General features: G+C 36.1%; 2 protein-coding genes across 9 annotated transcripts; one reads left to right on the forward strand and one right to left on the reverse strand.

The window, feature by feature from the left end:
• The first annotated feature begins 1182 nt into the window (after positions 1-1182).
• Positions 1183-6652, forward strand: LOC131640500 (uncharacterized). 8 transcript variants are annotated; one of them, XM_058910896.1, is made up of 14 exons: positions 1183-1346; positions 1556-1614; positions 1822-1884; positions 2016-2099; positions 2191-2465; positions 3373-3456; positions 3956-4041; positions 4139-4264; positions 4634-4759; positions 4868-5010; positions 5205-5423; positions 5519-5611; positions 5688-5792; positions 6180-6652. In XM_058910896.1, exons 2-14 carry the CDS (start codon positions 1561-1563, stop codon positions 6474-6476), a joined length of 1755 nt encoding a protein of 584 aa, XP_058766879.1. In that variant the 5' UTR covers positions 1183-1346; positions 1556-1560; the 3' UTR covers positions 6477-6652. The 8 variants fall into 8 exon arrangements, with proteins under 8 accessions (XP_058766879.1, XP_058766874.1, XP_058766881.1 ...); XM_058910891.1 differs by having other exon boundaries at positions 1185-1346; positions 4145-4264; positions 4868-5100; positions 6180-6651; XM_058910898.1 differs by having other exon boundaries at positions 1185-1346; positions 4868-5100; positions 5519-5555; positions 5681-5792; positions 6180-6318.
• A 789-nt stretch (positions 6653-7441) lies between these two features.
• On the reverse strand, positions 7442-8242 carry LOC131640497 (agamous-like MADS-box protein AGL80). The gene has a single exon (XM_058910888.1). It carries the CDS (start codon positions 8240-8242, stop codon positions 7442-7444), a length of 801 nt encoding a protein of 266 aa, XP_058766871.1.
• Between the last annotated feature and the right edge of the window lie 16245 nt (positions 8243-24487).

Below are 24487 nucleotides of genomic sequence, written 5' to 3' on the forward strand. Positions count from 1 at the left end.
ATCCCCTTCATTTCTTCGCTCGTGAGGGGAGAAAAGATTTTTTGTGGGACCCACATGCTTTTTACTCTCTCTTTCCTATTTCTCTCCTGTACCAAGCAAGGTAAGTTGGCATTTCTCACTAACTTATTTCCTCTACTTCTCTCTCTCCTCTACTTCTCTTATACCAAACAGGCCCTAATTGATTGAGAAAACTTCATTGGTTTTAATTCCTCCTTTCATCTAGTCGAAGTTTCCATTTCAAAATAAGCCAATCCTTATGAAAGACCATTCTCTAATGCAAAAATACTTTTTTCCAAAACACGAACTCAACTTCAACAATCCGTTCATTCGTGTGTTCCATGATATATGAGATATATCATTATTTTTATAGATAAATGTAATACTGCAAATTTATTGAAAGCACACGTAATAGACTCTTTACTCAATCAAACACAAATGGGACAACTTCATTACTCTCATGAATTGTCAATAATATACTGGTTTATAAATATCACACTTTCATGTTATTAGAAAAGTTATAAATGTCATTAGAAAAGTTATAATTATAAATTAAAGGGCCTCATGAACTTATTAGCACAAATTTTCTCAGGTGCCTTGGACCTGGGCATTGTGTAGAAATTACATACCTACTCGGCAAAAACTTTAAAACCAAGGAATAATGTGGCCCACTAATTGTGTTTCATGTGATAATCACTACAAAAAAAAAGCCCTATTGTGACACTCATCTATAGTGATGCCCTTACTATTTGTCACTAAATACTACTTTTACCTACAATAAAACTTGTCCATCACATTTGCCCATACCTTTACCTACAGCAATATTTGTCCATCACAATTTCTCATCTAACAAAATAGTACATGTAACTCAACAAATAAATTAATAATTTTTTTATTAAAAAACTAGTAGTTTCTCCAAAAATAAAAATTAGGTCGAAATATATGGTATAACATAAATTTTTTTAGTTAATCTTAATCTTAATTTTTATTAATTAATTTGTATTTAACTATTTTAGATTATACTTTAACTACATTATTTTCTAATCTTAACAGAAGAAGAAATCATACTTAAATACTTTATATTATAAAGTAACTATTAATTTGTATTAATTAATTTCATATATCATCAATTTAATTAAAAATCATTTTCAAAAATTAACAAAAAAAAGTGACGATAACAGTTTTTAGAATCTCTCTTTCTCACCATTTCATTTTCTATTCAACGTAAACCTAACATTTTCTCAAAGTTCAATCGATCGAATCAGCTGAACATCAACGCCGCCGATTGCTGCCGATTGTTGCCGCAGCTCCGGCCATCTTTTCACCGTCATTCATTCATTCTTCTTCAGGTTTCTTCTTTTTCGCCGTCGACATTTCCTTTTCATCTGCACTTTACACCACTAGATTTGGTTTCGTTTTTGTTTTTCCAGATCTAGTAAATTATCTTAGAAATTCGCCGGAAAACCACTTTACACCACTAGATCTGAGTGACGTACATTAGGTTTGGTTGCGTTTTTGTTTTGTTCAATGTGTTTTTCAATTAATCTTTTGTTTGCAGGGAAAATGGAAGAAGAAGAAGAAGATGAAACTTTATATATTGGTGATGAAATTTATGAGGTAATTTTCTTTACATTTTTATTCTTAATAAAAAATTATTTAGATTTAGTGTTTTTTTTTTATGAAATTAGGTCTAAGATTTGTATAGTTTCTAATGTAAATTTGATGTACTTCATATACTTTAGGTGCTAATTTGATGTCTTTCATATACTTTAGGGACTAGTTGTTTCATACACTAGATTGATATAGTTTAGATTGATACACTAGAATGGTTCTTCTCAGAAAGCTGAAGACTTAAAATTGAAGGAAAAGCGGAAACGAGAGCGAGAGGTAAGAAGTGTTTCCCAATCTTGTTTTACATACGAATCAACTTGTTTTGTTACATATAGAAGGTAAATAAAATTGCTTGTATCCTTTGTTCCGACTTACATGTTTACTTGATGGAAATATCTACGATGCAGAAAAATATGCCTAGAAAGAAACTTAGAAAATTGGAAGCAGCTAGGGAGATGTTGGAGGATGAGGAGCAGAATGACAAGCCAAAAGTAAGCCCTCTCTAATATGGTTAAGGTTGCGCGCTGTAATCCTTATTCCTCACTTTATGTTACACTAAAATATAAATGCATAAAATTACAGGGTAAGGGGACAGATAAGAATGAAAAGAGTGAAATGACACTTGCTGATCTTGCATACCGACGTGCAAAAGAAGTAAAGGTTGCCAAGAGGGCACTAGATTCTGGAAAGATTGTGGAAAAGCCTCAGCAGAAATCTATTAAATCTCGAAAGAATTCCTTTTCAAGGACAGAAGAGATGTGGGAACTATTCCAGACTGACAAGAAGGATAAAAAGTCGAAACAGAGGGGTTCTGGAGTAGGAAAGAAGCCCAAAAAATCATTCAAAAGCAAGTCAAGGTATTAAATAGTGCTTTGATTCAGGGTATTTCTTTCTACATATCCTTGAATATTTATAATTTCACGCATCAACTAATTTTGCTTGCATCTCTAGACTAAATCATACATATTCTGTTTATGTTTCATTTATAAAAAAAATACTTGGCAGGAAGCAAAAGTGACCTGTTGTTAATTAGTAATATTTAACTTTAGACCCTAAAATGAAGGAGACTAGGAGAGGGATGGGTGAGTTTCCATGTATGTACTGATAGAATTTCATGACAATGTCAAAAGTATAAGTAGCATAACTATTTGCATCAGAAAAATAGTCTTATACTTTATTCAGAGATGGTGTTTCAAATACAATTACAATTGAAACCATCTCTTAGAAGTTGTCCTACTTGTTTAGCATGTCTTGTCTAGCATCCAATGAAGGGGCCATGTATTCACAAACACTAGGATTTTCTTTCAAAATCTCTTCTGTTAAATACATGTATCTCCTCTGGATCATGGATTTATCGCCTAAAGTAGTTACATAGAATAATCGAATTGAAATTAGTTAGTACAACAATCTTTAGGTAATAGCAAAACCAATAACATAAAAAATAAATAAGTAGAAGAAAAGAACACTAATACATGCGCTGGAATTTTGGTTTGAGTTCGGTTTTGTGCTCACTGTTTGTGATTCTAAAGTAGTTGACTTGGTTTCCCAACTCATTGGTAGAGGAGGGTGTTTGATCTAATTCCGAAGATACTGCTTTCCGGTTAAGATATCAAGAAACTGAAAGCATACATACAAATATAAATGATGTAAATTAAATCCAACACATTTTTATGTTGCATGTGCGTAGTAGTAGTAGATTTATCCTCGTTCCTTAAATTTATTTTGAATGAATATATTTTTTTAACATCATCTATTGAAATGCAGGGAGGAGGCTAAAGAGTTAAAATTAAAACACTCAAAAAGAGAAGTTCAATCCACTTCTGGTGATGTTCCTGTTAATATCAAAAGGTACATTCCTACATGCATTTGTCTTTGAAGACTGATTTATTTTTCTCATTTTGTTGATGTTTTCTCTGGGATTACACAACTTCTAAAAAATGTCTGCTCTAATTTTTTTAAAGGATGTGGTCTACTGAAATTTTATTTGTTCTGTTGAATGACTGTTAATTCTGTAAATATCTTAACTTTAAAAAATGCCTAAGTATTAGGAACTTCTATACAGTAGTGTGTTGGCTGAGCCACTGCAATATTTTATCTGTTCTCTTCAAAGCACTTTAAGATTGTTAAATTTTAATGTATCTTGTTATGTCATTTTTCATCGACACCAAAGATATCATTTGATAAATATTATTATGGTTTTGAACTTGTTATAGGAAGGAAAATAAGAGTGGTTATTGGAAGGTAGCCAACATCATATAAGAATAATATATTCAACAACCTTAAGTTGCTGTATTAAATTCACAACTCCAGTCTATATGTTAACTAAAATAATATCAATTGTTTCTAGATATCTTAACATGAAAATCCAAGGCAGGGGAGCTAGACGGAGTCAAGAGAGTGACCACAGTCAACTCCAGCCTTCACCTTTGCGAGGTATATTGTTCGAATAGATGCGGTCCTATAATACAATTCTAGTTTAGTGCATCAAGTTTTAAATACAATTCTAGATTTTTAATTTATTTTACTCCAGATATAGGTGTGCATATTGATCAAAACAAAAGGCAAAATCAACGGAGAGGTCGTAGTGATCAACCGAAATCTTCTCAATTGTGCACTAGTCCAGCAGCACCACCTCCAGTTACATCATTCTACAAAGGTGTTTCACTTTTATCAATGATGATTGCTATGCATTGTTTTGGTTGTTTCAAAGATTGTGAGTTTGTTTGGTCAAAAGATTTGTTTACCCTTTTGAAGTATTTCAGAATAATGGTTAGACAGATAAATGTGTTGTTCTATCGGAATTGGTCCGAAATGGTGTAATATAGAAACCTAAACCAGTCCAGCTAGATTTGGACTGAGTGATATTCTCCATGTGTTTTTTATTTCTGTTCATGTATTATGTCAGTACTTGAACTGATATTGTAGGAACTTAGTTTCCTGATTGTTATTTGAATTACTTTTCATCCTTTTTTCTTCATGTTTATTTTTTGGAAACTAAGCTAATTGTTTGATCTCGTAATTACAGCAAGTGCCTTGGGGAGACGGAGAAAGTTGAATGTTGTTCACCATAAAGACCAATCACTAGAAAAAGAGAAATCAACTACTAGCTCTAATGAAGTCACAAATGAGGGAAGTCATAATGAGTCGCACTGTAAGTATAAAACTCAATTCTGTGCAAAGCTCAACATTTAATCTATTTTGTGATATACTAGATTTCAATACAAGTACTAATTACAATATTTGTTAATACATGATTTAGGTGAAAAAAGAACAAGAGGTTATTCACATATGCTAGATGTATGGGACATGCCGGCTGGAAACTTTATACTAGTTGATGTAGATCATATGGGAAATCCTATCGGTTGGGAAGGAAAAACTCTATTGAATGCAATTGGAAGTTTGGTAAGGAGACACCAATGTGCTCCAATCAATTATGTGTGCTGGAGTGATATGCCTGAGAAAAATATTACTGATATGCTTGAACTAATTCAGGTGTTGTATAAATAATAATAAGTTTGATTTCATTTTAGTTATTGTTAATTTTTCTTGCAATATATCTAACAAAATTATTGATTTGGTAATGGTTCCTTTGACAGACTAAATTTCGTTTTGTTCCCGAATTCACTGAGAGAACAGAGAAAATACTAAAGGATAATATGAGTATTAAGTGGAGGCAATTCAAGTATCATTTGAAGTCAAAGGGATATGACGGTAGTAAGAAAGAAGAAGAAATGGCAAGCTACATTCCTGATAGAAGGGTTGATCCTTCTCAGTATCGTGATTTAGTACATTATTGGTGTTCTGAGGACGGACAGGTATATATATATAATTTCGTTAATATTTTGTTCACATTAAAATTATTTATCATATGTTGATTTTATTATTGACTTTACATATTTATCGGATATAGAAAATCAGTGGCATGAACAAAATGAACCGCAAAAAATATGAGGACATTCATTGCATGGGAACCAAGAATCTTCCAAGCCTAATTCATGAAATGGTTTGTATTTATCAATAACATTTGATTAATTTCTCAATACATAATGGATGAATGATATTATTTTTATAAATGTTAGACAACAAAAGCTGGAGGAGTGCAACCTTCACGGGCACAAATTTACATTGATACTCGAACTAGAAAAGATGGAAGTATTGTGACTGAAAGTGCAGCATATGTGATTGTAAGAATTTTCCTTTCTTTAATATATTTTGATGTATTGTTTAAAATAAATGAATTAGTATTTTAACATTAGCTAACTATAGAAGAAGACTCTCCCCTGACAGCTACAAGACCTTTCAATGATGTTGTTACAGTAGCTATTATGGCCACTTGATGCAAATTGTCTGTCATAAAATATTTTGATCTTTTTTATGTGTAACCGTTTGGCTTATTTTGCAAACCCCCTTTTAATGCAGAATTTGATTTTAAAATGTCGTGATCTAAGAAAGGTTGCAACAGAGAGTCAAAGAAGAAATAATATTGAGTTCTGCTAATGTCCATTTTGATAGCATAGGTTGCGAGAAATAATATTGAGTTACATTTGAAAAGTTACTTGTGTTGCATGTAGGAAGAGTTAAAGAAGCATATGGTAGAGGAGGAAGGCAGCTCACATGATTCTCAAGCCACCAAAGATTCTACAAGCTGGAAGAATGATTCTTATTCAAAGGTTAAAGGACCTGAAAAGAGAGGACGGGTGCGTTGTCTTGGCAAGCTTCCCCGGCATGCTAGTTCTAGCTCCAATGCAGATAATAGAGTTGCAACATTAGAGAATTTGCTTGGAAATCTAGTTTCTGTTCTTCAAATGCGGTTTTCTGAAGATCCACAAGTTAACGAGGTCTTACGAGCTATAGCTGAAGAGGTTTGATTTTGTGTCACCTATTGACCACAATTTAGATTCAAATATATGAAAGTGAAGATACAATACCATTTAAAATTGTATATACATGAAAGCTGGTGCTTCTGTTGAATCCTCTTGAATATTTTACTTGGTCATTGATTAGATTCATACAAAATAGTGGTCTTTCTAGTTATACTTATTCAAACAGAATTTAAGAAAATGTAGTTGAAATTCTTTGTTACTATATTGAAATATTTGAATTTAATTGAAATTGATATAATAGTTTAATTTTAATATTAAGTTAATTTGTCATATTTAAATTGAAATAATAGAAAATGTATTGTAAAAATTTTTACCGAGTAATTGAATTTTAATATTATATTCTTCAATTATAAAAAATAATTAATTTATAATTTTATTATATTTTGGTAAATTAAAAAAATATTATTTAACAGAGTTCTAGTGACACCTATTAAAATTAAAGCTGTAGGTAAAAAGAGAAATATTTGTAACAGTAACCTATGATATAGTGACATCCAAGTAAATATTTGCCCGTAGCTAAAAGCTATCGTGACACTTATTATACCGTAGCATTACACCCCTTTATAATTGACGCTAGGGGTGGGCGTCACTCAATGTCTGCAAGCTTTTTACCTACGGATTATTGACTTTTAGTGACACTTTTTGAGTGTCACAAAAAGTCAATTTTCTTGTAGTGAATGTACTATATTTATAATAAATAATATAAAATAATAACATAAGTAAAATTGATGAAAATTACACCATAATGACCAATGACTGCATCTTCACATACACACAAAACAAAAATATTCAAATCATCATTTAATTAAAATTTTGGACTAAATTCGCCATATCCACCTCAAAGAACAAGCATCATCAATTCCATAAACACATATTTTATTCAAGATTGTAAATTAGGTCAAAATCCATTCGGAAGATTGGCATCATAATTAAATGGAATTGTTTCAAGTTCACCACCATTCATCATCATTCATCAACATGTCCATAAACATCATGTCATTGTTATTCGTAGCCATCCCAACATGGCCATGACCCATCAATGCCATTTCATCATTATTAGGCGCGGTTGGTGGTGGTGGTGGTGGTAGGAGTGGCAGTGGTGGTGCCGTTTGGAGATGGCCATCACTCATCATTGCAATTTCACCATTATTGGCCGTGGTTGGTGGTAGCGGCGGCGGCAGTGGTAGTAGCAGTGGCTGTTCCATTTGGAGTTGGTCATGACTTTGAGCCGTCATGATTTCATTTTCACATTGATTTCGGTGAATATTCATTTCGTTATCACCTGATTCCAACCTTCTATCAATCTTTTTCAAGTTCTGATCAATCGTCCAGGCAAGATCATTTAAACCAGCCCCCGACATATCGTTCTGTACGACCTTTCCAGCATCGAGGCATTGAAACATCAGCATGGTCGTCTCTTTCTCTCGGTTGTCTCTCGATTGCGTTTTAAGTTTCATTTGAGCCTTTGAAATCCTTTGACTCAGAAAACTATCTTGATTCACCATATTTTTTCTTTGTTCAAACTCAGGCCATGTCATGAATTTCGAAAGCACATTTTGGACTCCGGACGGCGATGGCCAGACTACAGGATGATGATCGTCGGGGCCATAAATTATTGCACAAGCCTCGATACCGCAAAGGGTTGCTAGTTGATCAACCTTCTTGACTAAACCCTTCTTCCTATTCTTGTATGCTGATTTTCTTGCGGTATTATTCTCAATGAAAGCAAGTTTCAACTTTTTTCTAGCCATGGTTTTTACAAGAAAATAAGATGAAAATCGATAGAGAAAAAGAAGTAAAGTTGATGGTTGTGATTTTTGTTTTCTGAATAATGTGTTGTATTTATAGCACTACAACACGCTGGGGCTTTAAAAGCGCTTTTTTTGGGCTTTAAAAGCGCTTAAAAGCGCTGTGAAAGCCAGCGCTGGCGTAGGTAACAAAAGCGCTTCTGAAAGCGCTCTCGTAGACCCCCCCTATAAGAGCGCTTTTCTGGAAAAAGCGCTCTTGTAGGCCCCCCTTTAAGAGCGCTTTTCAAGAAAAAGCGCTCTGGTAGGAACCCCTATAAGAGCGCTTTTTTCAAAAGCGCTTTCGTATGTTGCGTTTTTTTTTTTTTTTTTTTTATGCTTTTTATTATTTCTAAACCTGCACTTTTGGCAGCAATATTTTAGAACCTGTAATTTACTATTTTTTGGCAGTATTTTTTCATGAACCTATAATTTATCATTTCAAATCGATATATACCATTATAATCGATATCGATTATATACAAAAAAGTATTATATTATATACCATTAATGTAAATCAAAATACATATATACATATTTATAAACCAAAACAACTAAACCAATTCACATATTTCTAAACCAAAACAACTAAATGGGAAACAACTTCCGAGTTCTTATGCAGCCAATGTACGCTTCCTGTATTATCTGGAGCTATGTTGTATTGATGCTTTAGTGGAGAACCAGTAGTCACCTGAGCTATGTTGTATTGTGTCACAGAATATGAATCAAATAACTGTACCCCGAACGATCCTGCCACAGAAGACTTAGCTTCGGGGTACATTACTTGATTCTTATTCTGTGGAACATAATCGGCAGGGGCACATTGTGTTCTATCCTTTACCAGTCCATCCACTGTTTGAAGCTCAACCTACAATAGAAAAACGTGATTATTTACACAACATTCACATTCTCAATATTTTCTCTATCAACCAAAAATTTCCTCATCTCCGAACAAAAGACAAAATAGTTAATAAAAATAGTGCTATACCAGAACAGAAACCAATTTATAAGAAATCAATTAACAACCACATGCACATAAAAATAGTTTTTGATAAAAGAACAAGTCAATTGAGCCAACAACCAAAAACCCTAAAAAAAATCAGCCGTAGAGCCGTAGAGCCAACAACCAGAAACCCTAAAAAAAATCAGCCGTAGAGCCGTAGAGCCAACAACCAAAAACCCTAAAAAAAATTCTGTTCATCATCTTCGAAAAACCTCTCCAGAAACTGTAAATACATTGTTCATATTCATCCAACAACAATCACAATACACAGCCGCAAACACTAACCAAAACCCTAATTGTTCATCTTTCTCATACACGCAAACCATTCATCAGAAACAAAACCATTCACAAATCATCATCAAACATAACCAGACAAACATTCATCAAACCCAAACATTTGTTCATCACTTTCCTAATCAAACAAACCCTTCAGAAATTTGAGAGAGGAAGAGAGAATAAGAAATAAACTCAGAAAGGTCTCACCCGGTTTTGGTTTGTAGATTCAGAATCGAAACCGAACTCAGCAACAACACGAACCTCAACTCACCATAAACTCGTGTGTTTTGGATCTGAAAGGAAGAAGAACGGCGGAGGTTGCTCGTGGTGGCTGGCGACGGAGGGACGAACGGTGGTGGCTGGCGACGGAGGGACGAACGATGGTGGCTGTGAACGGCGGAGGTTGCAGAGAAAGTGAGAAACAGTAAATAAAAAGAAAACGAAAGAGAGAAAGTGAGAAAGTGAAAGCGTGTTTTTGTTTTTAACTTTTACTAATAAAGGCTACTAAAGCGCTTCTGAAAAGCGCTCTCATAGCCTGGTCTATACCAGCGCTTTTTAGCAAAAAGCGCTCTCATTAAACCCCCCTATAGCAGCACTTTGAAAAGCGCTCTCATACCCCCCCCTTACCAAAGCGCTTTTCAAAAGCGCTCTCATACCCCCCCCCCTTACCAAAGCGCTTTTCAAAAGCGCTCTCATACACCCCCCCTACCACAGCGCTTTTCAGAAGCGCTCTCATACCCCCCCCCCTTTAAGAGCGCTTTTTTAGCGTGTTTTTTTATTTTGTTTTTAGTGCAACCTATAAGAGCGCTTTTTACTAGAAGCGCTTTAGTAGGGGTGCTGTTAAAGATTAAATTTGGCGTAGTGTAGACCATATGAACGTGGTTAGATGCATGTGTCTTTATTTTCCAGCTGCATTTTCTTTCAACGGTAAAATGCGTATTTGTTCTTTCCATCCATGTAAGATTTATAAAATCAAAGCTTTTATGAAATTTAATATCTTTTTGTTTTTAAAAGGATGTATCTAGAATCATAATCTATAGATTCATGTACGTAGTTTTATAATATTTGGGATAATTCATAGTATTTATCTAGAATCATAATTTCTCAAATTCAGCACGTGGACTATTCATAGTGGAAAAAGATTGGAGTTTGTTGGGCTACACATAAAGGATGGGCTTCTTTGAATTTTGTTTTGCATAAATAAGCAAAGGGAGGTTTGAAGAGGACATCCCAAAGTTGTACATGACATCCCCTTTTGATTGCTATTATTTAATCTAAAAACATTTATAATCCGTAAAAAAAATATTATGGACATGTAGTAAAAACAAATTTTCTGATATCCAATTTGAAATTAATGGTATCCATATTCGAGTTCTCGCCAGAAATTGTATACAAATTATGAAATATTCGGAGGTGATTTATCAGAACTATTGAAGTTTTCTCGTTTGTTCTTAAAAGTCAAAGAAATATACCGAAATATCCAAAATTTCCAGTAATAAAAAAATCTTTCAGAAATTTTGAAATTTTTTGGATACCGGAAATTTTGTTTATACTTGAAATTTTTCGATAGTTATGTAGAAAAATACTTTACTTGTGTAGGCCAGAACCTACTGCTTTTTCTACGGATTCCTCTACATATTTTCGGGGTTTTTGATCACCACTGATGAAATATGTTTTCTAAGTAACAAATGCAATTTTTAAAGGATTTTTCGTATTTGTGATATTGATAGTTTACTCTTTATATGTTGTAATTGACATATATTTAAGTCCTGATCTACAGTTTTAACACGTACACATACTATTGGTAAACATCATAGTATTATTGTTGTCACTGTACATTCTGTTCTGCTGATGGAAGGCCATGGATAAAAAATAAATTGATCATGAGTTGTGAGATAGGAGGAAATTACAAAAGAAAGAATGCATATGAACACAATAATGTCTTAAAAGGCATTTATAGTATGAAAGGTAAATTTCCATTTACGCTAAAATTTATTCCAAGTGGTATCGGTTGGAACGTGATTGTTAGGTGCGAGATGCACAATCATAAATTATCCGAGGAATTGGAAGGCCATGACATATTGGGCTGTCTAAAATATGATGAAAGAAAGTTTGTAAATGACATGACGAAGTACAATATGACTCAAAGGTACATAGCTGCTGCTTTGAAAGACAGGGATCCAGAACACCTAACGAGTGTTGCCCTAGTTTATAAAGCTAGATCTACATATACAACGAGCAAGAGAGGTCCATTAACAAAACTGAAAATGTTGTTAAGCCTTATTCATAGAGAGAAATACAAGTGTTGAACTAGAAATTGGGACAACTCAGATGTTGTAGCTGATATCTTTTGGAAACATCCTGATTCAAGGAAGTTATTGAATATGTTTCATTTGGTGTTGATTTTTGATTGCACATTCAAATCAAATAGGTAAAAATATTTGGTTGCACATCCTGATACATGTTATATATGTTAATTTATCAGTTTGATTATGTGCATCTTGATAGTACAGGTACCAGATACCGTACTGCTTGGGATTATTTGCGTTACATCAATGAATTTGACGTTTTCAGCTGGATTTTCCGAATTGGAACATGAGAGGGAGGAGAATTTCAAACAGGGATCGGAGAAGCTCAAAAAGTTGTTCTTTTCCGAGAAATTGCTACTGAAGGTTGTGGTGACAGAATGAGAAGTTACGTTGATGAATGCCATGGAATCTATATTTTGAATCCTTGAGCAATGTGGTATATGTGGATATATGAGAAGTTTTGAAATATGTTGAATACATGAATATGTGAATTTTTAAGAATTTGATTCACTATGCCAAATTTGTCTTTTAGCAGCACCCCTACGAAAGCGCTTTTTGGAAAAAGCGTTGGTATAGGTTTCGCTAGAAACAAAATTAAAAAACACGCAAAAAAAGCGCTCTTATAGGGGGGGTTACGAAAGCGCTTTCAAAAAGCGCTGGTAAAGGCATGGGTACGAAAGCGCTTTTCAAAAGCGCTCTTATAGGGGGGTTATGAAAGCGCTTTCAAAAGCGCTGCTATAGGGGGTGGGGTACAAGAGCGTTTTTCCCTAAAAAGCGCTGGTATAGCCATGTGTACTAAGGCGCTTTTCAAAAGCGCTTTCATAGCTGTTTCATAATTAAAATTTTTAAAAACAAAATTAGACAAAACGCGTTTGCCCTCACAAAATCCCTAATTCCCTCTTTCTCTTTTGCCATCGTTGTGCCCAACCAAACGCCGCAAATGCAACTTCTCCTCCTCCCTCCGACGACGACTGCAACTTCCTCCACCCTCCGACGGCGACTTCCTCCTCCCGGGTAAGAACAACAATCCTATTCCTATCTCTCTCGCAACCTTATTTTCGAATTCAAAACTGTGTTTGTGAATTGTGAATTGTGGAGTGTGTGTTGAAGTTCATAGGTTTAAGGTTACATTGTGTGAGTGAATGCTAGGGTTTTTGTTTGAGAATGATGGTGAAATTTGGTAATGAAGTTCACCAATGCATAACTGTGAACTCAACTTGATAGTTTTCATTTTCTTCTGTTGCAATGTTGCTTCATCATGGAGTTGGATAATCTACATCCTTAGGTTTGCAACAATATTATAGTTGTCTTTAATCCTTGGAGTGTAGACTATCCTTTTCTTATCACCGATTCTTCAACATGCTGTGGACAAGTATTCTACAAAAGTCAAGTTTGTTACTCATGCTCATTCTTATAATTAAGATCAACTGATTAAGGTTTAAATCTACATCAAATTAAGAAGTGATTGTTTAACAATAACTAAATGAGATGGTGTTTTAAGTTCTCTTTATAAATTAAATCGTTTTTGTCTAATGTCATGATAAACTATACTCTCACTCAACCTGAATTATAAAAAAAATTCCTTATTCTAGAACAGATCTGTTCACTCATATGAAGCTTATCTCATATACTAACTTTTCTGGGCCATGCATACTTAAGCCTTTTAATAATGTTACTTTACTTTTTTGTTATTTTATGCGATTTGGGATTGGCAACACTGGTTTCATAGCCATGTAAATTCCGACAACTTTCTTTTTTTGACGCTTATTTTGATTTCACCGATTTCGATTCCGATTTACTTGATCATGCATGGTTTGACTTCCATTTGACTTGTATAGATTGTTAACTTGTTAATAGTGTACTAACGTGCTTTAGTTTGTTTGATACAGGTTCAATGGCTAGTAATCAAGAAAACTCACACGAAAACTCACAAGAAAGAGATGCTCCGGATACAAATGTTCCACCTGATACATCATCAAAAGAAGTTGCACGAGGCATCACCATTATGAAGGGAATCATTCGACATAGAGACCAAGGATTAATATATAATTTGGAATGGAATTCTAATAACCAACCAATTGGTTCTAATTCTGCAAAGTTGACAAGCTATATTGGTACACTTGTACGTATGCATATTCCAGTCTCCGTAGCTAAATGGAATCTGAAAAGCAAAGAGTTGGACGAGAAAAAAGATGTGATTTGGGACGGGCTTAAGGTATCATATATGGTTGTTGTTATTATCTTGACGATAATTTATTTAAATTACTTATACTAACACACTCTATGCGTATGTTTTTTTGTAGAGGTCTTTTAACATACCAGATGAGCGTAAACGCTACATACTTGGTTTGGCCGGAAAAAGATATAGAGGGTGGAAAGCTTTTTTAACAAACACCTATCTTAAGGATAAAGATGGAAACTTTCTTGAAGAGGCACCGGAACGGCCAAAAAAATATGAGCTATTCATTGATAAAGAATATTGGGCTAAGTTTTTAGAGCAAAGAGATGAAGCTTTTCGGAAAAGAAGTGCCACTAATAGTGCGAGAGCATCAAAACCCGCGTATCCATACAAAAAAGGGCGTTTGGGATATGCACGCTTAGAGGAAAAAATTGTAAGTAAATAGAAATGCGTTTTAATTAATTGTCTAAATGTGTTTTATTTGACGATTTTATTATTTGACGAAAAGTGAGGAAACCTCACTTCCAATACATGTGTTATGGAAGGAAGCTCATGTGGGCAAGAATCGAGCTGTCGATCCCGATGTTCAAAGAGTTTATGCTGAATGTGTAAGTATAACACTGTGTCTTTAATTAAATCAAATGTTTTTTAATATATAATTGATTTTTTATCTCCACTAATAATTATTGAAATGTAAATGAATTACAGGAGACCATGTCGCAATCGGTATCCACCGGTGAGGACAAGGATGATAGGAGCGTACTTAGTAGAGCACTAGATGCTCCTGAGTATCTTGATCGGGTGAGGGGTAAAGGTCATGGTGTGACTCCAACCTCTTTTTACAAGCATTCTAGGAGAAGAAATCCTACCAATGAAGAAGTGTTGCAAAAATTGCAGGAATTACAAGCACAAGTCTCTGACTTACAAAGAGATAAAGAGATGTATATGAGAGAAAAGTGCAACACTTCATTGGTGAAAGAAACTAGTGATAAAGCTAGTATCAACTGTCAAAGAAAATTTCCCGAGGTAATTATAAATTTTTTTTCCTTACAAATTGTTCTAATTTATTAATGATAATGACTCTATATTTACTATTGGTTTAGGGCATTTCATCTTGCCAACTATACTTATTGTCACCGAATTATCGCCTAGTTGGTAAGGGAAAAGTGCACAACACTTTGGGAGATTTACTTCACCATAGACCGCTCCCGGATGGATACCTGAAAGTATCAGTTGATGTTGTATTAGATCATGATGCAGTGCTACCGGTACCTGACATGGTCTCAGAGACAACATTGTTGCGAGATGCAATAGGGTCATTTGTTGCATGGCCCTCGGAGCTCATTATCATTGGTGATGAGGTATATTGAAAACCATTATGAATCATTTAGTTTTCGAATGTCAATTCTGCACCGTTACGTTAATTATTTTTTACATTTTAATTTTAGACTGCTCCTACAAAACCCGCAATTAAGGGTAAAGGGATTTTACAGGAGGAGGAGTCTGCTGCATCACTAAAAGAGGTACATTTAAAGTGTTAATATATAATCTGAATCTAAAACTGCATGATTTTATATTTTACCTAACTTATATGATTTTTAGGCATCTGCTCGGGGGTCACAACAAGTGACGCAGCAAGTTCGTAGCGTACCACCCAAGGGTCCTCCGAAGGCAGCGGCAAAAAAAGGTGGTGCTTTTGTGCCTCGATAGCGGACAACGCTCGAAACACTTGTTGATATGTCCGATTTGAAGGATGGTGCTTTCCATGAAATCAATATGGATGAAGGTATCTTTGGTATTGAATTCCTGTTAAATATTGCACTAGATGACTTGGAAGAGATTTTTACGCATGAACAACTACGCGTCGGTAATATGCACTCATACATCCGGTAATATTCACTCATCCGATATATTATTTAATTAGTCAAACAATTTATTTACACATTTCAATGAAAATAATCTAATGTTTATTATGTTTTTATTTAAGGTTGTTGTATGACAAAGTGTTGCGCGGGACTGCATTGTCAAACAGATTTCGTTTTGTGTCTTCCGCCCGTTGCAGCGGAATGACAATTGCTACGGAACCGGAATCAGTTAGATAGCGCTTAGTCGATAGATTCCTGTCCACCGGCAATACAGAAAGTCTGATTCTTTGGGCGTATAATACCCGACTAGTAGGGTTAGTTTCTCATTCTTGGTTCATCTAATCTTTGTTTCTTTTGCGTAGCAAAATTTTCATATAAACTATTGTTTTAATTTATAGAGCACACTGGTTGTTGCTTGCTAACAACCCTATAAGAGAAGTGGTATATTTTCTGAATTCGGTAGATGGTGAGTGGACCAATTATCCGGCTATGAAGTTGTTTCCGATGATTTCCGGTAAACAACCGCTAGTCCTCCAAACTATAAAATATACTTTGGTTACTCGCAGGATCGACTAGATTGATCCTAGGACATAGTCAAACAATTGCCTCTCGATATTATTTGATTCATGTTCGTTTGTTCTGACTTCAAGAAAACTTGTTTGTGATGTAATCGAATGAATATTCACTTAAAAATAACACTTGTTATACACGTAAGTATGACTTTCGACAAAGAAATATAAATAAAAGCGTATAAACTGCAGAAATGTAAAGTGCAAGAACGTAACGTGCAAGAATGTTAAATACAGGAAGGTAAAATGCTTCGAGATAAAAGTTAGACGAAATAAAGGAAGTGCAGGAATGTAAATAACAGAAAGTAAATGAAAGCAGTAATAATGAAAAGATACTCGAATAAAGAAAGATACAAATGTTTTAAACTGGTGTTGGTGTCATACGTACATTTCTCAGCAAACTCGTTCTCTAAACACTTGATACTTGAGTGGTTTGTGAGTGATTTGTACAAAATGAACACACGGAATCCTAACATTAAGACCCTTATTTATACTAATTTCGACCCTAATGGTCCTACACTAATCTGATGCCACGTTGCCCACAAGAATCCCTGGGATGCCATCTGTCTTTGTGCAGTTACACAAACTACTTCGAAATTCAAATCCTCCCGCCTGAATCCTCTTTCGACGCGTGGCAACGTGATCAGAACCGAGAATGCCACGAAAACACGTTAAGCTTCAGTACTTTACGTATTTCGCAAAAAACGTTTTAAGTCTCAAAGATAACCCTCTTCGAATTAGCTCCAATTCTGACTATCTTCGTTCCAACTCAAACAATCATTCTCGAAACATGGCCATCAATAGCCATTTTTAAACTCAGAAATGGTCATCAGTAACCATCTTCCTTCGAATTCTAACTCTTCAAAGGATATTCTTTCTAAACGAAATCCTTAGCTAACAAATTGCCCCCAATAAATACCTGTTTCGAAAACAAGAGAAATAGGCGTTTCTTGTCATGAAGAGATTTCGTTTTACTCACTTCTTAGAGTTCCAAGACGACTGACTAACGTCATAATCATTTATGACTACACTTTCAAAACGTCTTGTCATTTTCAAAGATGTCTTCTCAGAACTTACATTCCCACGTTCTGGCATTACTTCATGATCATTACTCCTATATAATAGGAGTAAGGCTAACAATAATTCGACCGCCGTTGGATTAAATCAATGCCTGCCGCGTGTCTTTTGACTTTTACCCAAAAGATTTGAAAGGGTTTCCGTTAAACCTTTAAATACTTGAACTTCTACCCTCCCATAACTTCCACTCCTAACTTCCTTGCCTTCAACATAGACAAGAAAAATCCTCTTTGGCTTAGTTTAACCTATTTCCTAAATCAAATTTACTCATGGCGTCTTCTTCAAATGCTCTTCAACCCATTCAAAAGCTTCAAAATCCTACACAGATAAAGAATCAAGAACATATTCCAGACCCAAATGATGCAGAGGCGCGCGCCATCTATGCTTCTCGGGTAATCATCCCTTTTGAACTTTCTGGAAAAACTCATGCTTTCATGGGTCCTTTACCAGGAGGAAACAACCCCTCTTTGAGTAAATTTTTTCCTGCTTATTATAAAACTAGACCTTTAGTTAGCAAGAATAAGATAGATGAAGAAGGTCATCCAATCTCAGCTGATCCTGATAACACAAAAGAAACCTCAACTGAAACTTCTTTGGTCTTAGAGAAAATTAGGTTAAACAATGTAACCAATTTTGTGAAAGTCTTTAGGTCAATCCCTTTAGCAAAAGATCCTGAATTGTACTACGCTTGGCTAACGAAAGTGGAAAAACAAAAGGCTTCTTTCTGGAAACAACTAGGGATTTATGACCTAATCCAGTTATCCAAAACAGGCTTAGAATATAACCAAACCATGTTAGTAGCATCAGTTTATTTCTGGGATGCTTCTCACAATACTCTCCACCTTCCATGCGGAATGGTCACCCCTACCCTCTTCGACGTAGCTGCTATCACAGGGCTTTGACCAACTGGGGAAACCTTCGACCCCAATTTCATGGATACTGACACCATCAATTTTAATGAAGCAACAGTCACTTATACTGCTTTCATTCAACAATATCATGACGAAACAAACGCAGAAGTCGTGGATGAAGAACTTATTGCATTCTTAGCACTCTGGCTTTCGAGATGCGTTTTTTGTTCTAGGTCCATACAAGTAGCAAAGAGATACCTTTGCATGGCTAACCAGCTAAATGCTGGGAAAAAGTTAAACCTAAGCCAGTTAATTCTAGGATTTCTCTACGAGAATCTCGGTGAAGCAACAGACCTTGTTAAGAACTACAAAACAGGATCTCTTCTTTTTGCTGGTCCTTTCTGGTTGTTGCAACTATGGCTTAATGCCACTTTTGAGGCTCACCTCCCATACAAAAGTGTTGTGGATGAGGAAAGTGCAGCTATAAAGAATCGAACAGTGGAAAGAACCAGACTAGTGTACCTAACCCCAAAAGAAGAAACTGGCAAACTTCGTGAAACCTTCTTGGCGTACATAATGATGTTCGCTAAACTTTATCAATTCAGTCCCATGATGGCTCCATTCGTACAACGGAAAGTGGGTCCCGAATGGTTTACTCGAGAATTTCCAGCAACTTCTTCTGACCAACAAGCCGAATCCATGGCTATCTAGGAAGCTTTCCTCACCCCAAAGTTGTTATATCACCGACTTCGATCTCCAAAAAGTCACTGCTGTCTCCTTTGTTATCAACCAAATCTGGTTTCGAGACAATTTGGGTTGGTTCAGCTCAAACCAAAATGCTTGTACGACAAAAGGAATCACATGTGTCTACATACTTCGCATCTGGCAGAAGACGAATATAAGTCAAAAATCTCCAAATATGTTGGGATCACTACTTTGTCTCCTGTCTCTTTCGAACCTGCTTTTTACTCTACCATAGACTTTCATCAATGGTGGACAGATTATTATTCCATGCAAATCTTCAATGCTGAAAGCCTTACTCGGGAACTAACTGAAGCTTTTGCTGATGTGCAGGCGAATTTCCATAAAGGTACTTCGACTCATATTAAAGAAATCCAAGCATTTCAAAAATTCTTTGAAACTATCTACAGGCCTGATGATCTTAGTCGGACCGTTCGTGAGGCTGCGGTCACTTTGCGTGAAAAGTTTTCTGCTAAACTGGATAAGCTGAAATTGCCCACGTCTGTTCTACCTGAACTACGTTATAAAGTGGCTTTCGAACTTAATCCTCCAAAATTCCCTCCACTACCTAGTGCTGATTTTGGTGTGGCTTTAAGCCCTCCTTTTCCAGACTGGTTCGTGTGTGGGAATCTCATAAAAATCCTTCTGGAAGAATCTAAAAAACGCGCTGAACGAGTGGTCCCGACTAAGCATACCTTGGATACTTTCAAAGGACATCTTCATATAGGTCTTGAGCACGTTCGCGTCTTGACTCCAATACCTGAAGGTTGGGGTTTAGACAATCTTTTGACTAACTTTTCTTTCTTTACTGAAATACTGATTTACGTTTTGTTCACAGCCGTTACTCGAAAGAGAAATATCAAAGAGGCCCCTGCACAGAAGGGTTCTGGAGCTTCGAGGAATACCAAGGCGAGTGGGAGTGATTTTGTCACCACTGGCAAGAAACCCACGGTACATACATACCTTATATTTTAACTTGTGAAATTTTATGAACATTACTCACTTGGTTTTAATATGTATTTCAGAGCTCGAAACCTCCAGCATCTTCGAAGCGAAAAGCTCCTCATACAGCTGCTTCTGATGACGAAGATAAATCTCCTCCTCGTACTAGACAAGCAATAAAGAAAAGACAGAAAGCTACCACCTCTTCAGCCAAAGGAAAGGGATCTGGGACTTCGAAGCTCACTTCGTCAAGTGACAAGATATCTTCTGATGAATCACCCTTGAAAGCTGCTAGTACTATCCCCATTGTAGAGAGTCACAACTCAAGCCCAGACAACATTCCAACCAAGGTATTTGGATTTCACAATCTAATCATTTTTCAAACTTTAATTCTAATGATTAAGTTCACATCTTACCTTGTAAATGTAGGATGATGCTGGCACAGCTACTTCTGATCTCAAAACCTCAAGTCTAAACATTGATCTTGACAATCTTCGAGGTAAATGTCTGCCTTTTCGAATGACAGACGAATTTCTTGCAACTTCCCATTTTTATCAATTCTAACTGTTCAACACAGGTGTTCCTCGACACAAATCTCCTGTGCTCTCTCCAGTTCTCGAAGACGCTCAACCCCTTGTAACCATCATTCCAACTGTGCCTGCTGAAGAAAGCCATTCAAATGATGAGTCTCCACCTATTCATCAAGATGAAAATATGGGGGAGGATCCTCAATGTTCGGATAGTGATAATGCAGCCAGACAACCAACTGGCAGCGAAGATACTATATCTGAGCAGGATGCTACAAAGGAAACTTCCAAACAGCCTACACCTGGTTCTCATGAAGCTTCGACCTTCGGAACTATAGTCACTCCTGTGACTACTTCGAAGCAGGTCCCCGCAATGCTTACACCTTCAGAACTGGAGCAACTCAAGAAAACTGATCCTGTAAGCTTCCTCAAGACCATGATGAGTGTTGATAATGTTTCGCCCATTGGGCTTAGAACTTCTTCTAATGTCTTGGCGGATACAGGTTACAAGGATGATATTCCTAATCTCCTTCGTCAAATAAGGGAAAAGTTCTTCGAAACCAACCTCGTCGAAGCTCTAAGCAGGGATTCCACCAAATGTTATAGCTTAAACAATCTTTTGAAGAAAGTAGACTTACTTCTGGTCTTAGAGGAAGTCTCAGAAGTGATTGTTTTACTGGGTTCTCTGATTGATCAACTCCAATCTAATCTTCTTCGAAAACAAAATATTGACGAACAACTCACAACAAATAAAGGCTGACGCCCTTAACCTCGAACGTCCGAAGAACTAGAAGGAATACGAAGATTGTGAAACGAATATCAAATCTTGGAAACAAGAAATTGAACTCCTCGAAGAGAAGATAAAGAATGCCCAGTCTCGTCAGGCAGCAATCCAACAAACTCATCAGGAAGAATTGACTAAAGTGGCGCAGTTAAGGATTCAACACTTCGAGACGGCACATAAGCTAGTGCTAGAGATCGAAGAACTGAAAAGACAACAGGCAATAATCGAACGTCATATGTCCTTATGGGAGACTCAATATTCAAAGATGAAAGATAATCTTCCCAAGGATTTTAATTAGCCACTTTGGACCTTGTGCTATTTTTTGTGTTTCGTACTTAGTTTATTTTGTAATCGAACTTCCTCCAGAATATATATTCAATTTTATCTTTCAATCTTCCACACATCTAATTTTGCAGTTGTCATAAGTAACGTTTTAGCAATTCCTAACAATTGCCAAAATTATTTTATTATCATAATGATTTTAATAATGCACCCACGTGACATGATTACCCTTCGCAGCCTCTTAAGCCTAGACTTGACGTTTCCACTTCCCTTAGCCGTAACCATCATTAAATGATGACATCACCTTTTTCAAAACGTCTATTTGAGACATGCGTGTATCAATTTTCAATCATGATTACTCTTCAACTTCCAAGGCGGGAAACGGCGGAGGCCATAACTTCTCTTGGGGATACCAAACGCAGTCCAATCAACACTTAGAAAAAAAAATGAACCGTTCTTTTATGGCCAACATATTCTATATAAAGCGTTAGCATTCTACTCCTTTCTTCATACTTTCCCCAAACTCTTATCAAAATTTGCTCTCTTCTCCTTGCATCCTTTCAAACACAGAATTTTGACAAAAATCTCTTGCATTCTCTCTCTCAAATGGCGCAACCCTTGACCTACAATACCATCAGAGCCTGTATCAAAAAGGAATTCAAACTTTCTGAGGAAGAGTTTAAGAGAGTTACATCAACATCAGCGCACTCTTTGCTAATCAACAACTCCAATTCTATCACGAAATCCTGGAGGGGTCTGTTTATCCCAACATGTTAGCAGATTTCTGGATGTTTGCGTCCCTGCGCATAGATCCAGAAGGGAGAACCACCATCGTATATAAGGTTCGAATGGCTCACATTACCATCACTCCCTCAACCATCTCTGACCTGCTGAGATGTAACAACTCTGGAGAATCGTTTGATGACAACACCATCAACATGACCACCTACCATATGTTGAGAACCCTCATGGAAAATGATCCCTTTAGTGCTAAAGTCATTAGGATTTGGCACCAGCTTTTAGTGGGCAACTTTCGCCCACGAAGCCATGACCTAGACAGCATCATGATGGAGGATCCGGAGTTTATACTCTGTGCCCTCCGGGGAAAGAAGATCAATTTTCCCTTGCTAATCTTCAAAGGGCTTGTCGAAGCTGTTTCCATGGCTTCTTCTCGTCAAGGTGTGGTGACGTGCCTTCCTTATGGGAGATTCTTGTCCTACATGTTTCTCAAAAAGGGCATAGTGAGAAGAATGCGCAGGTCGGGGTCTCTAGACATGTTCGAAGCAGAAAGCTTGCCCCTGCTATCCTTGGAGGGTTTAGAACAAAGGATTAACTAGAGGGTGCATTGTCTGAGGCTTTTGATGGAGATGTTATAGTTTTTAGTTTTATTGTCTCCAATTTTTTGGATGCCCCTTTTGTTAGCCTCTAGTATGTTTTTAATTTTGTAGTTTATGGAAACAACAATCCTCAAATGGATGTACTCTTCTTCTTCTAATGAAATATGTTTTGGCATTGCTGTGTCTCTTTACTTTATTTACCACATATATTGCTTGAACACGAAGCCATTTTGGTGCTTGTTTTACCATTTTGGCCTACGTAGCATACTTCGAATATCTACGTTTTTGCGATCTTTACTTCGTGCATGCTTGGTTTGTATCTTTTCAGATACTTCCCATTTACCCTTAGGATCCTACGATCTTCTGCTAACTCTTCTATCTCGTAAGCGTTATTTGAGAATACTTTTAAAATTCAAAAGGGTCCTTCCCAATGTGGGGACCATTTACCTAGTGCTTGATTCTTTCGATCTATAGGTAAAATAATTTTCCAAACTAAGTCATTGTTAATAAATGTTTTACCTTTCACCTTTTTATTGTATGCTCTGGACACCCTTTCTTTTTGTCTTTTTATCATCTCCAGCGCTCGAAGTCCGTCTTCGTCTAAATCTACCAATTCGTTCATCATCAATTCCCAATATATGTTTGGAGGAATTTCTGCCTGTCTTTGGATTCGGACTGATTGCAAGTATATCTCAACTGGAAGCACTGCATCGTGTCCGAACGTCAATTGGAAAGGTGTAGTGTTTGTATCTTCTTTTGGCGATGTTCGACAGGCCCAGAGTGCTTGGTCTAAAGTTTTATGCCACTCTTGGGTTTTTTTCCTACGTGTTTCTTTATTAGACCAATTATTATCTTATTTGCTGCTTCAACTTGTCCATTTGCCTGAGCGTAGTAAGGTGTAGAAGTAAACAATTTGAACCCCATTTCTTTGGCGAAATCTTGCATCTTTCGCCCAGTAAACACTAGTCCTTGATCTGTAGTTATAGTTTCTGGGATTCCGAATCTGTATATAATGTGTCTTTGAATAAACTCAATCACAGCCTCCTGATCCACATTTGCAAGTGGTATCGCTTCGACCCATTTTGTGAAGTAGTCTATTCCCACTAAGATATATCTTTGACCTTTAGAAGATTTGGGGTGAATTTCCCCAATTAAATCTAGTGCCCAACCTCTGAAAGGCCATGGCTTTATTATTGAACTTAATTCATTTGCAGGAGCATGCTGAATACCTGCATGTTCTTGACACTCTTGACATCCTTTAGCGAATTCTATGCAATCTTTTAACATAGAGGGCCAATACATTCCGTACCTAAACAAAAGCCATTTCATTTTGTTCCCTGCTTGGTGTGCACCACATGCTCCACTATGTACATTCGAGAGAGCCAAATATGCTTCAGCTTCACCCAGACACTTTAGCAAAACTCCTTCAGGAGTCTTCTTAAACAATTCATTTCCCATCAAGAAATATGA

The sequence above is a fragment of the Vicia villosa genome, unplaced genomic scaffold (assembly GCF_029867415.1).
Source record: "Vicia villosa cultivar HV-30 ecotype Madison, WI unplaced genomic scaffold, Vvil1.0 ctg.003179F_1_1, whole genome shotgun sequence".
NCBI lineage: Eukaryota > Viridiplantae > Streptophyta > Magnoliopsida > Fabales > Fabaceae > Vicia > Vicia villosa.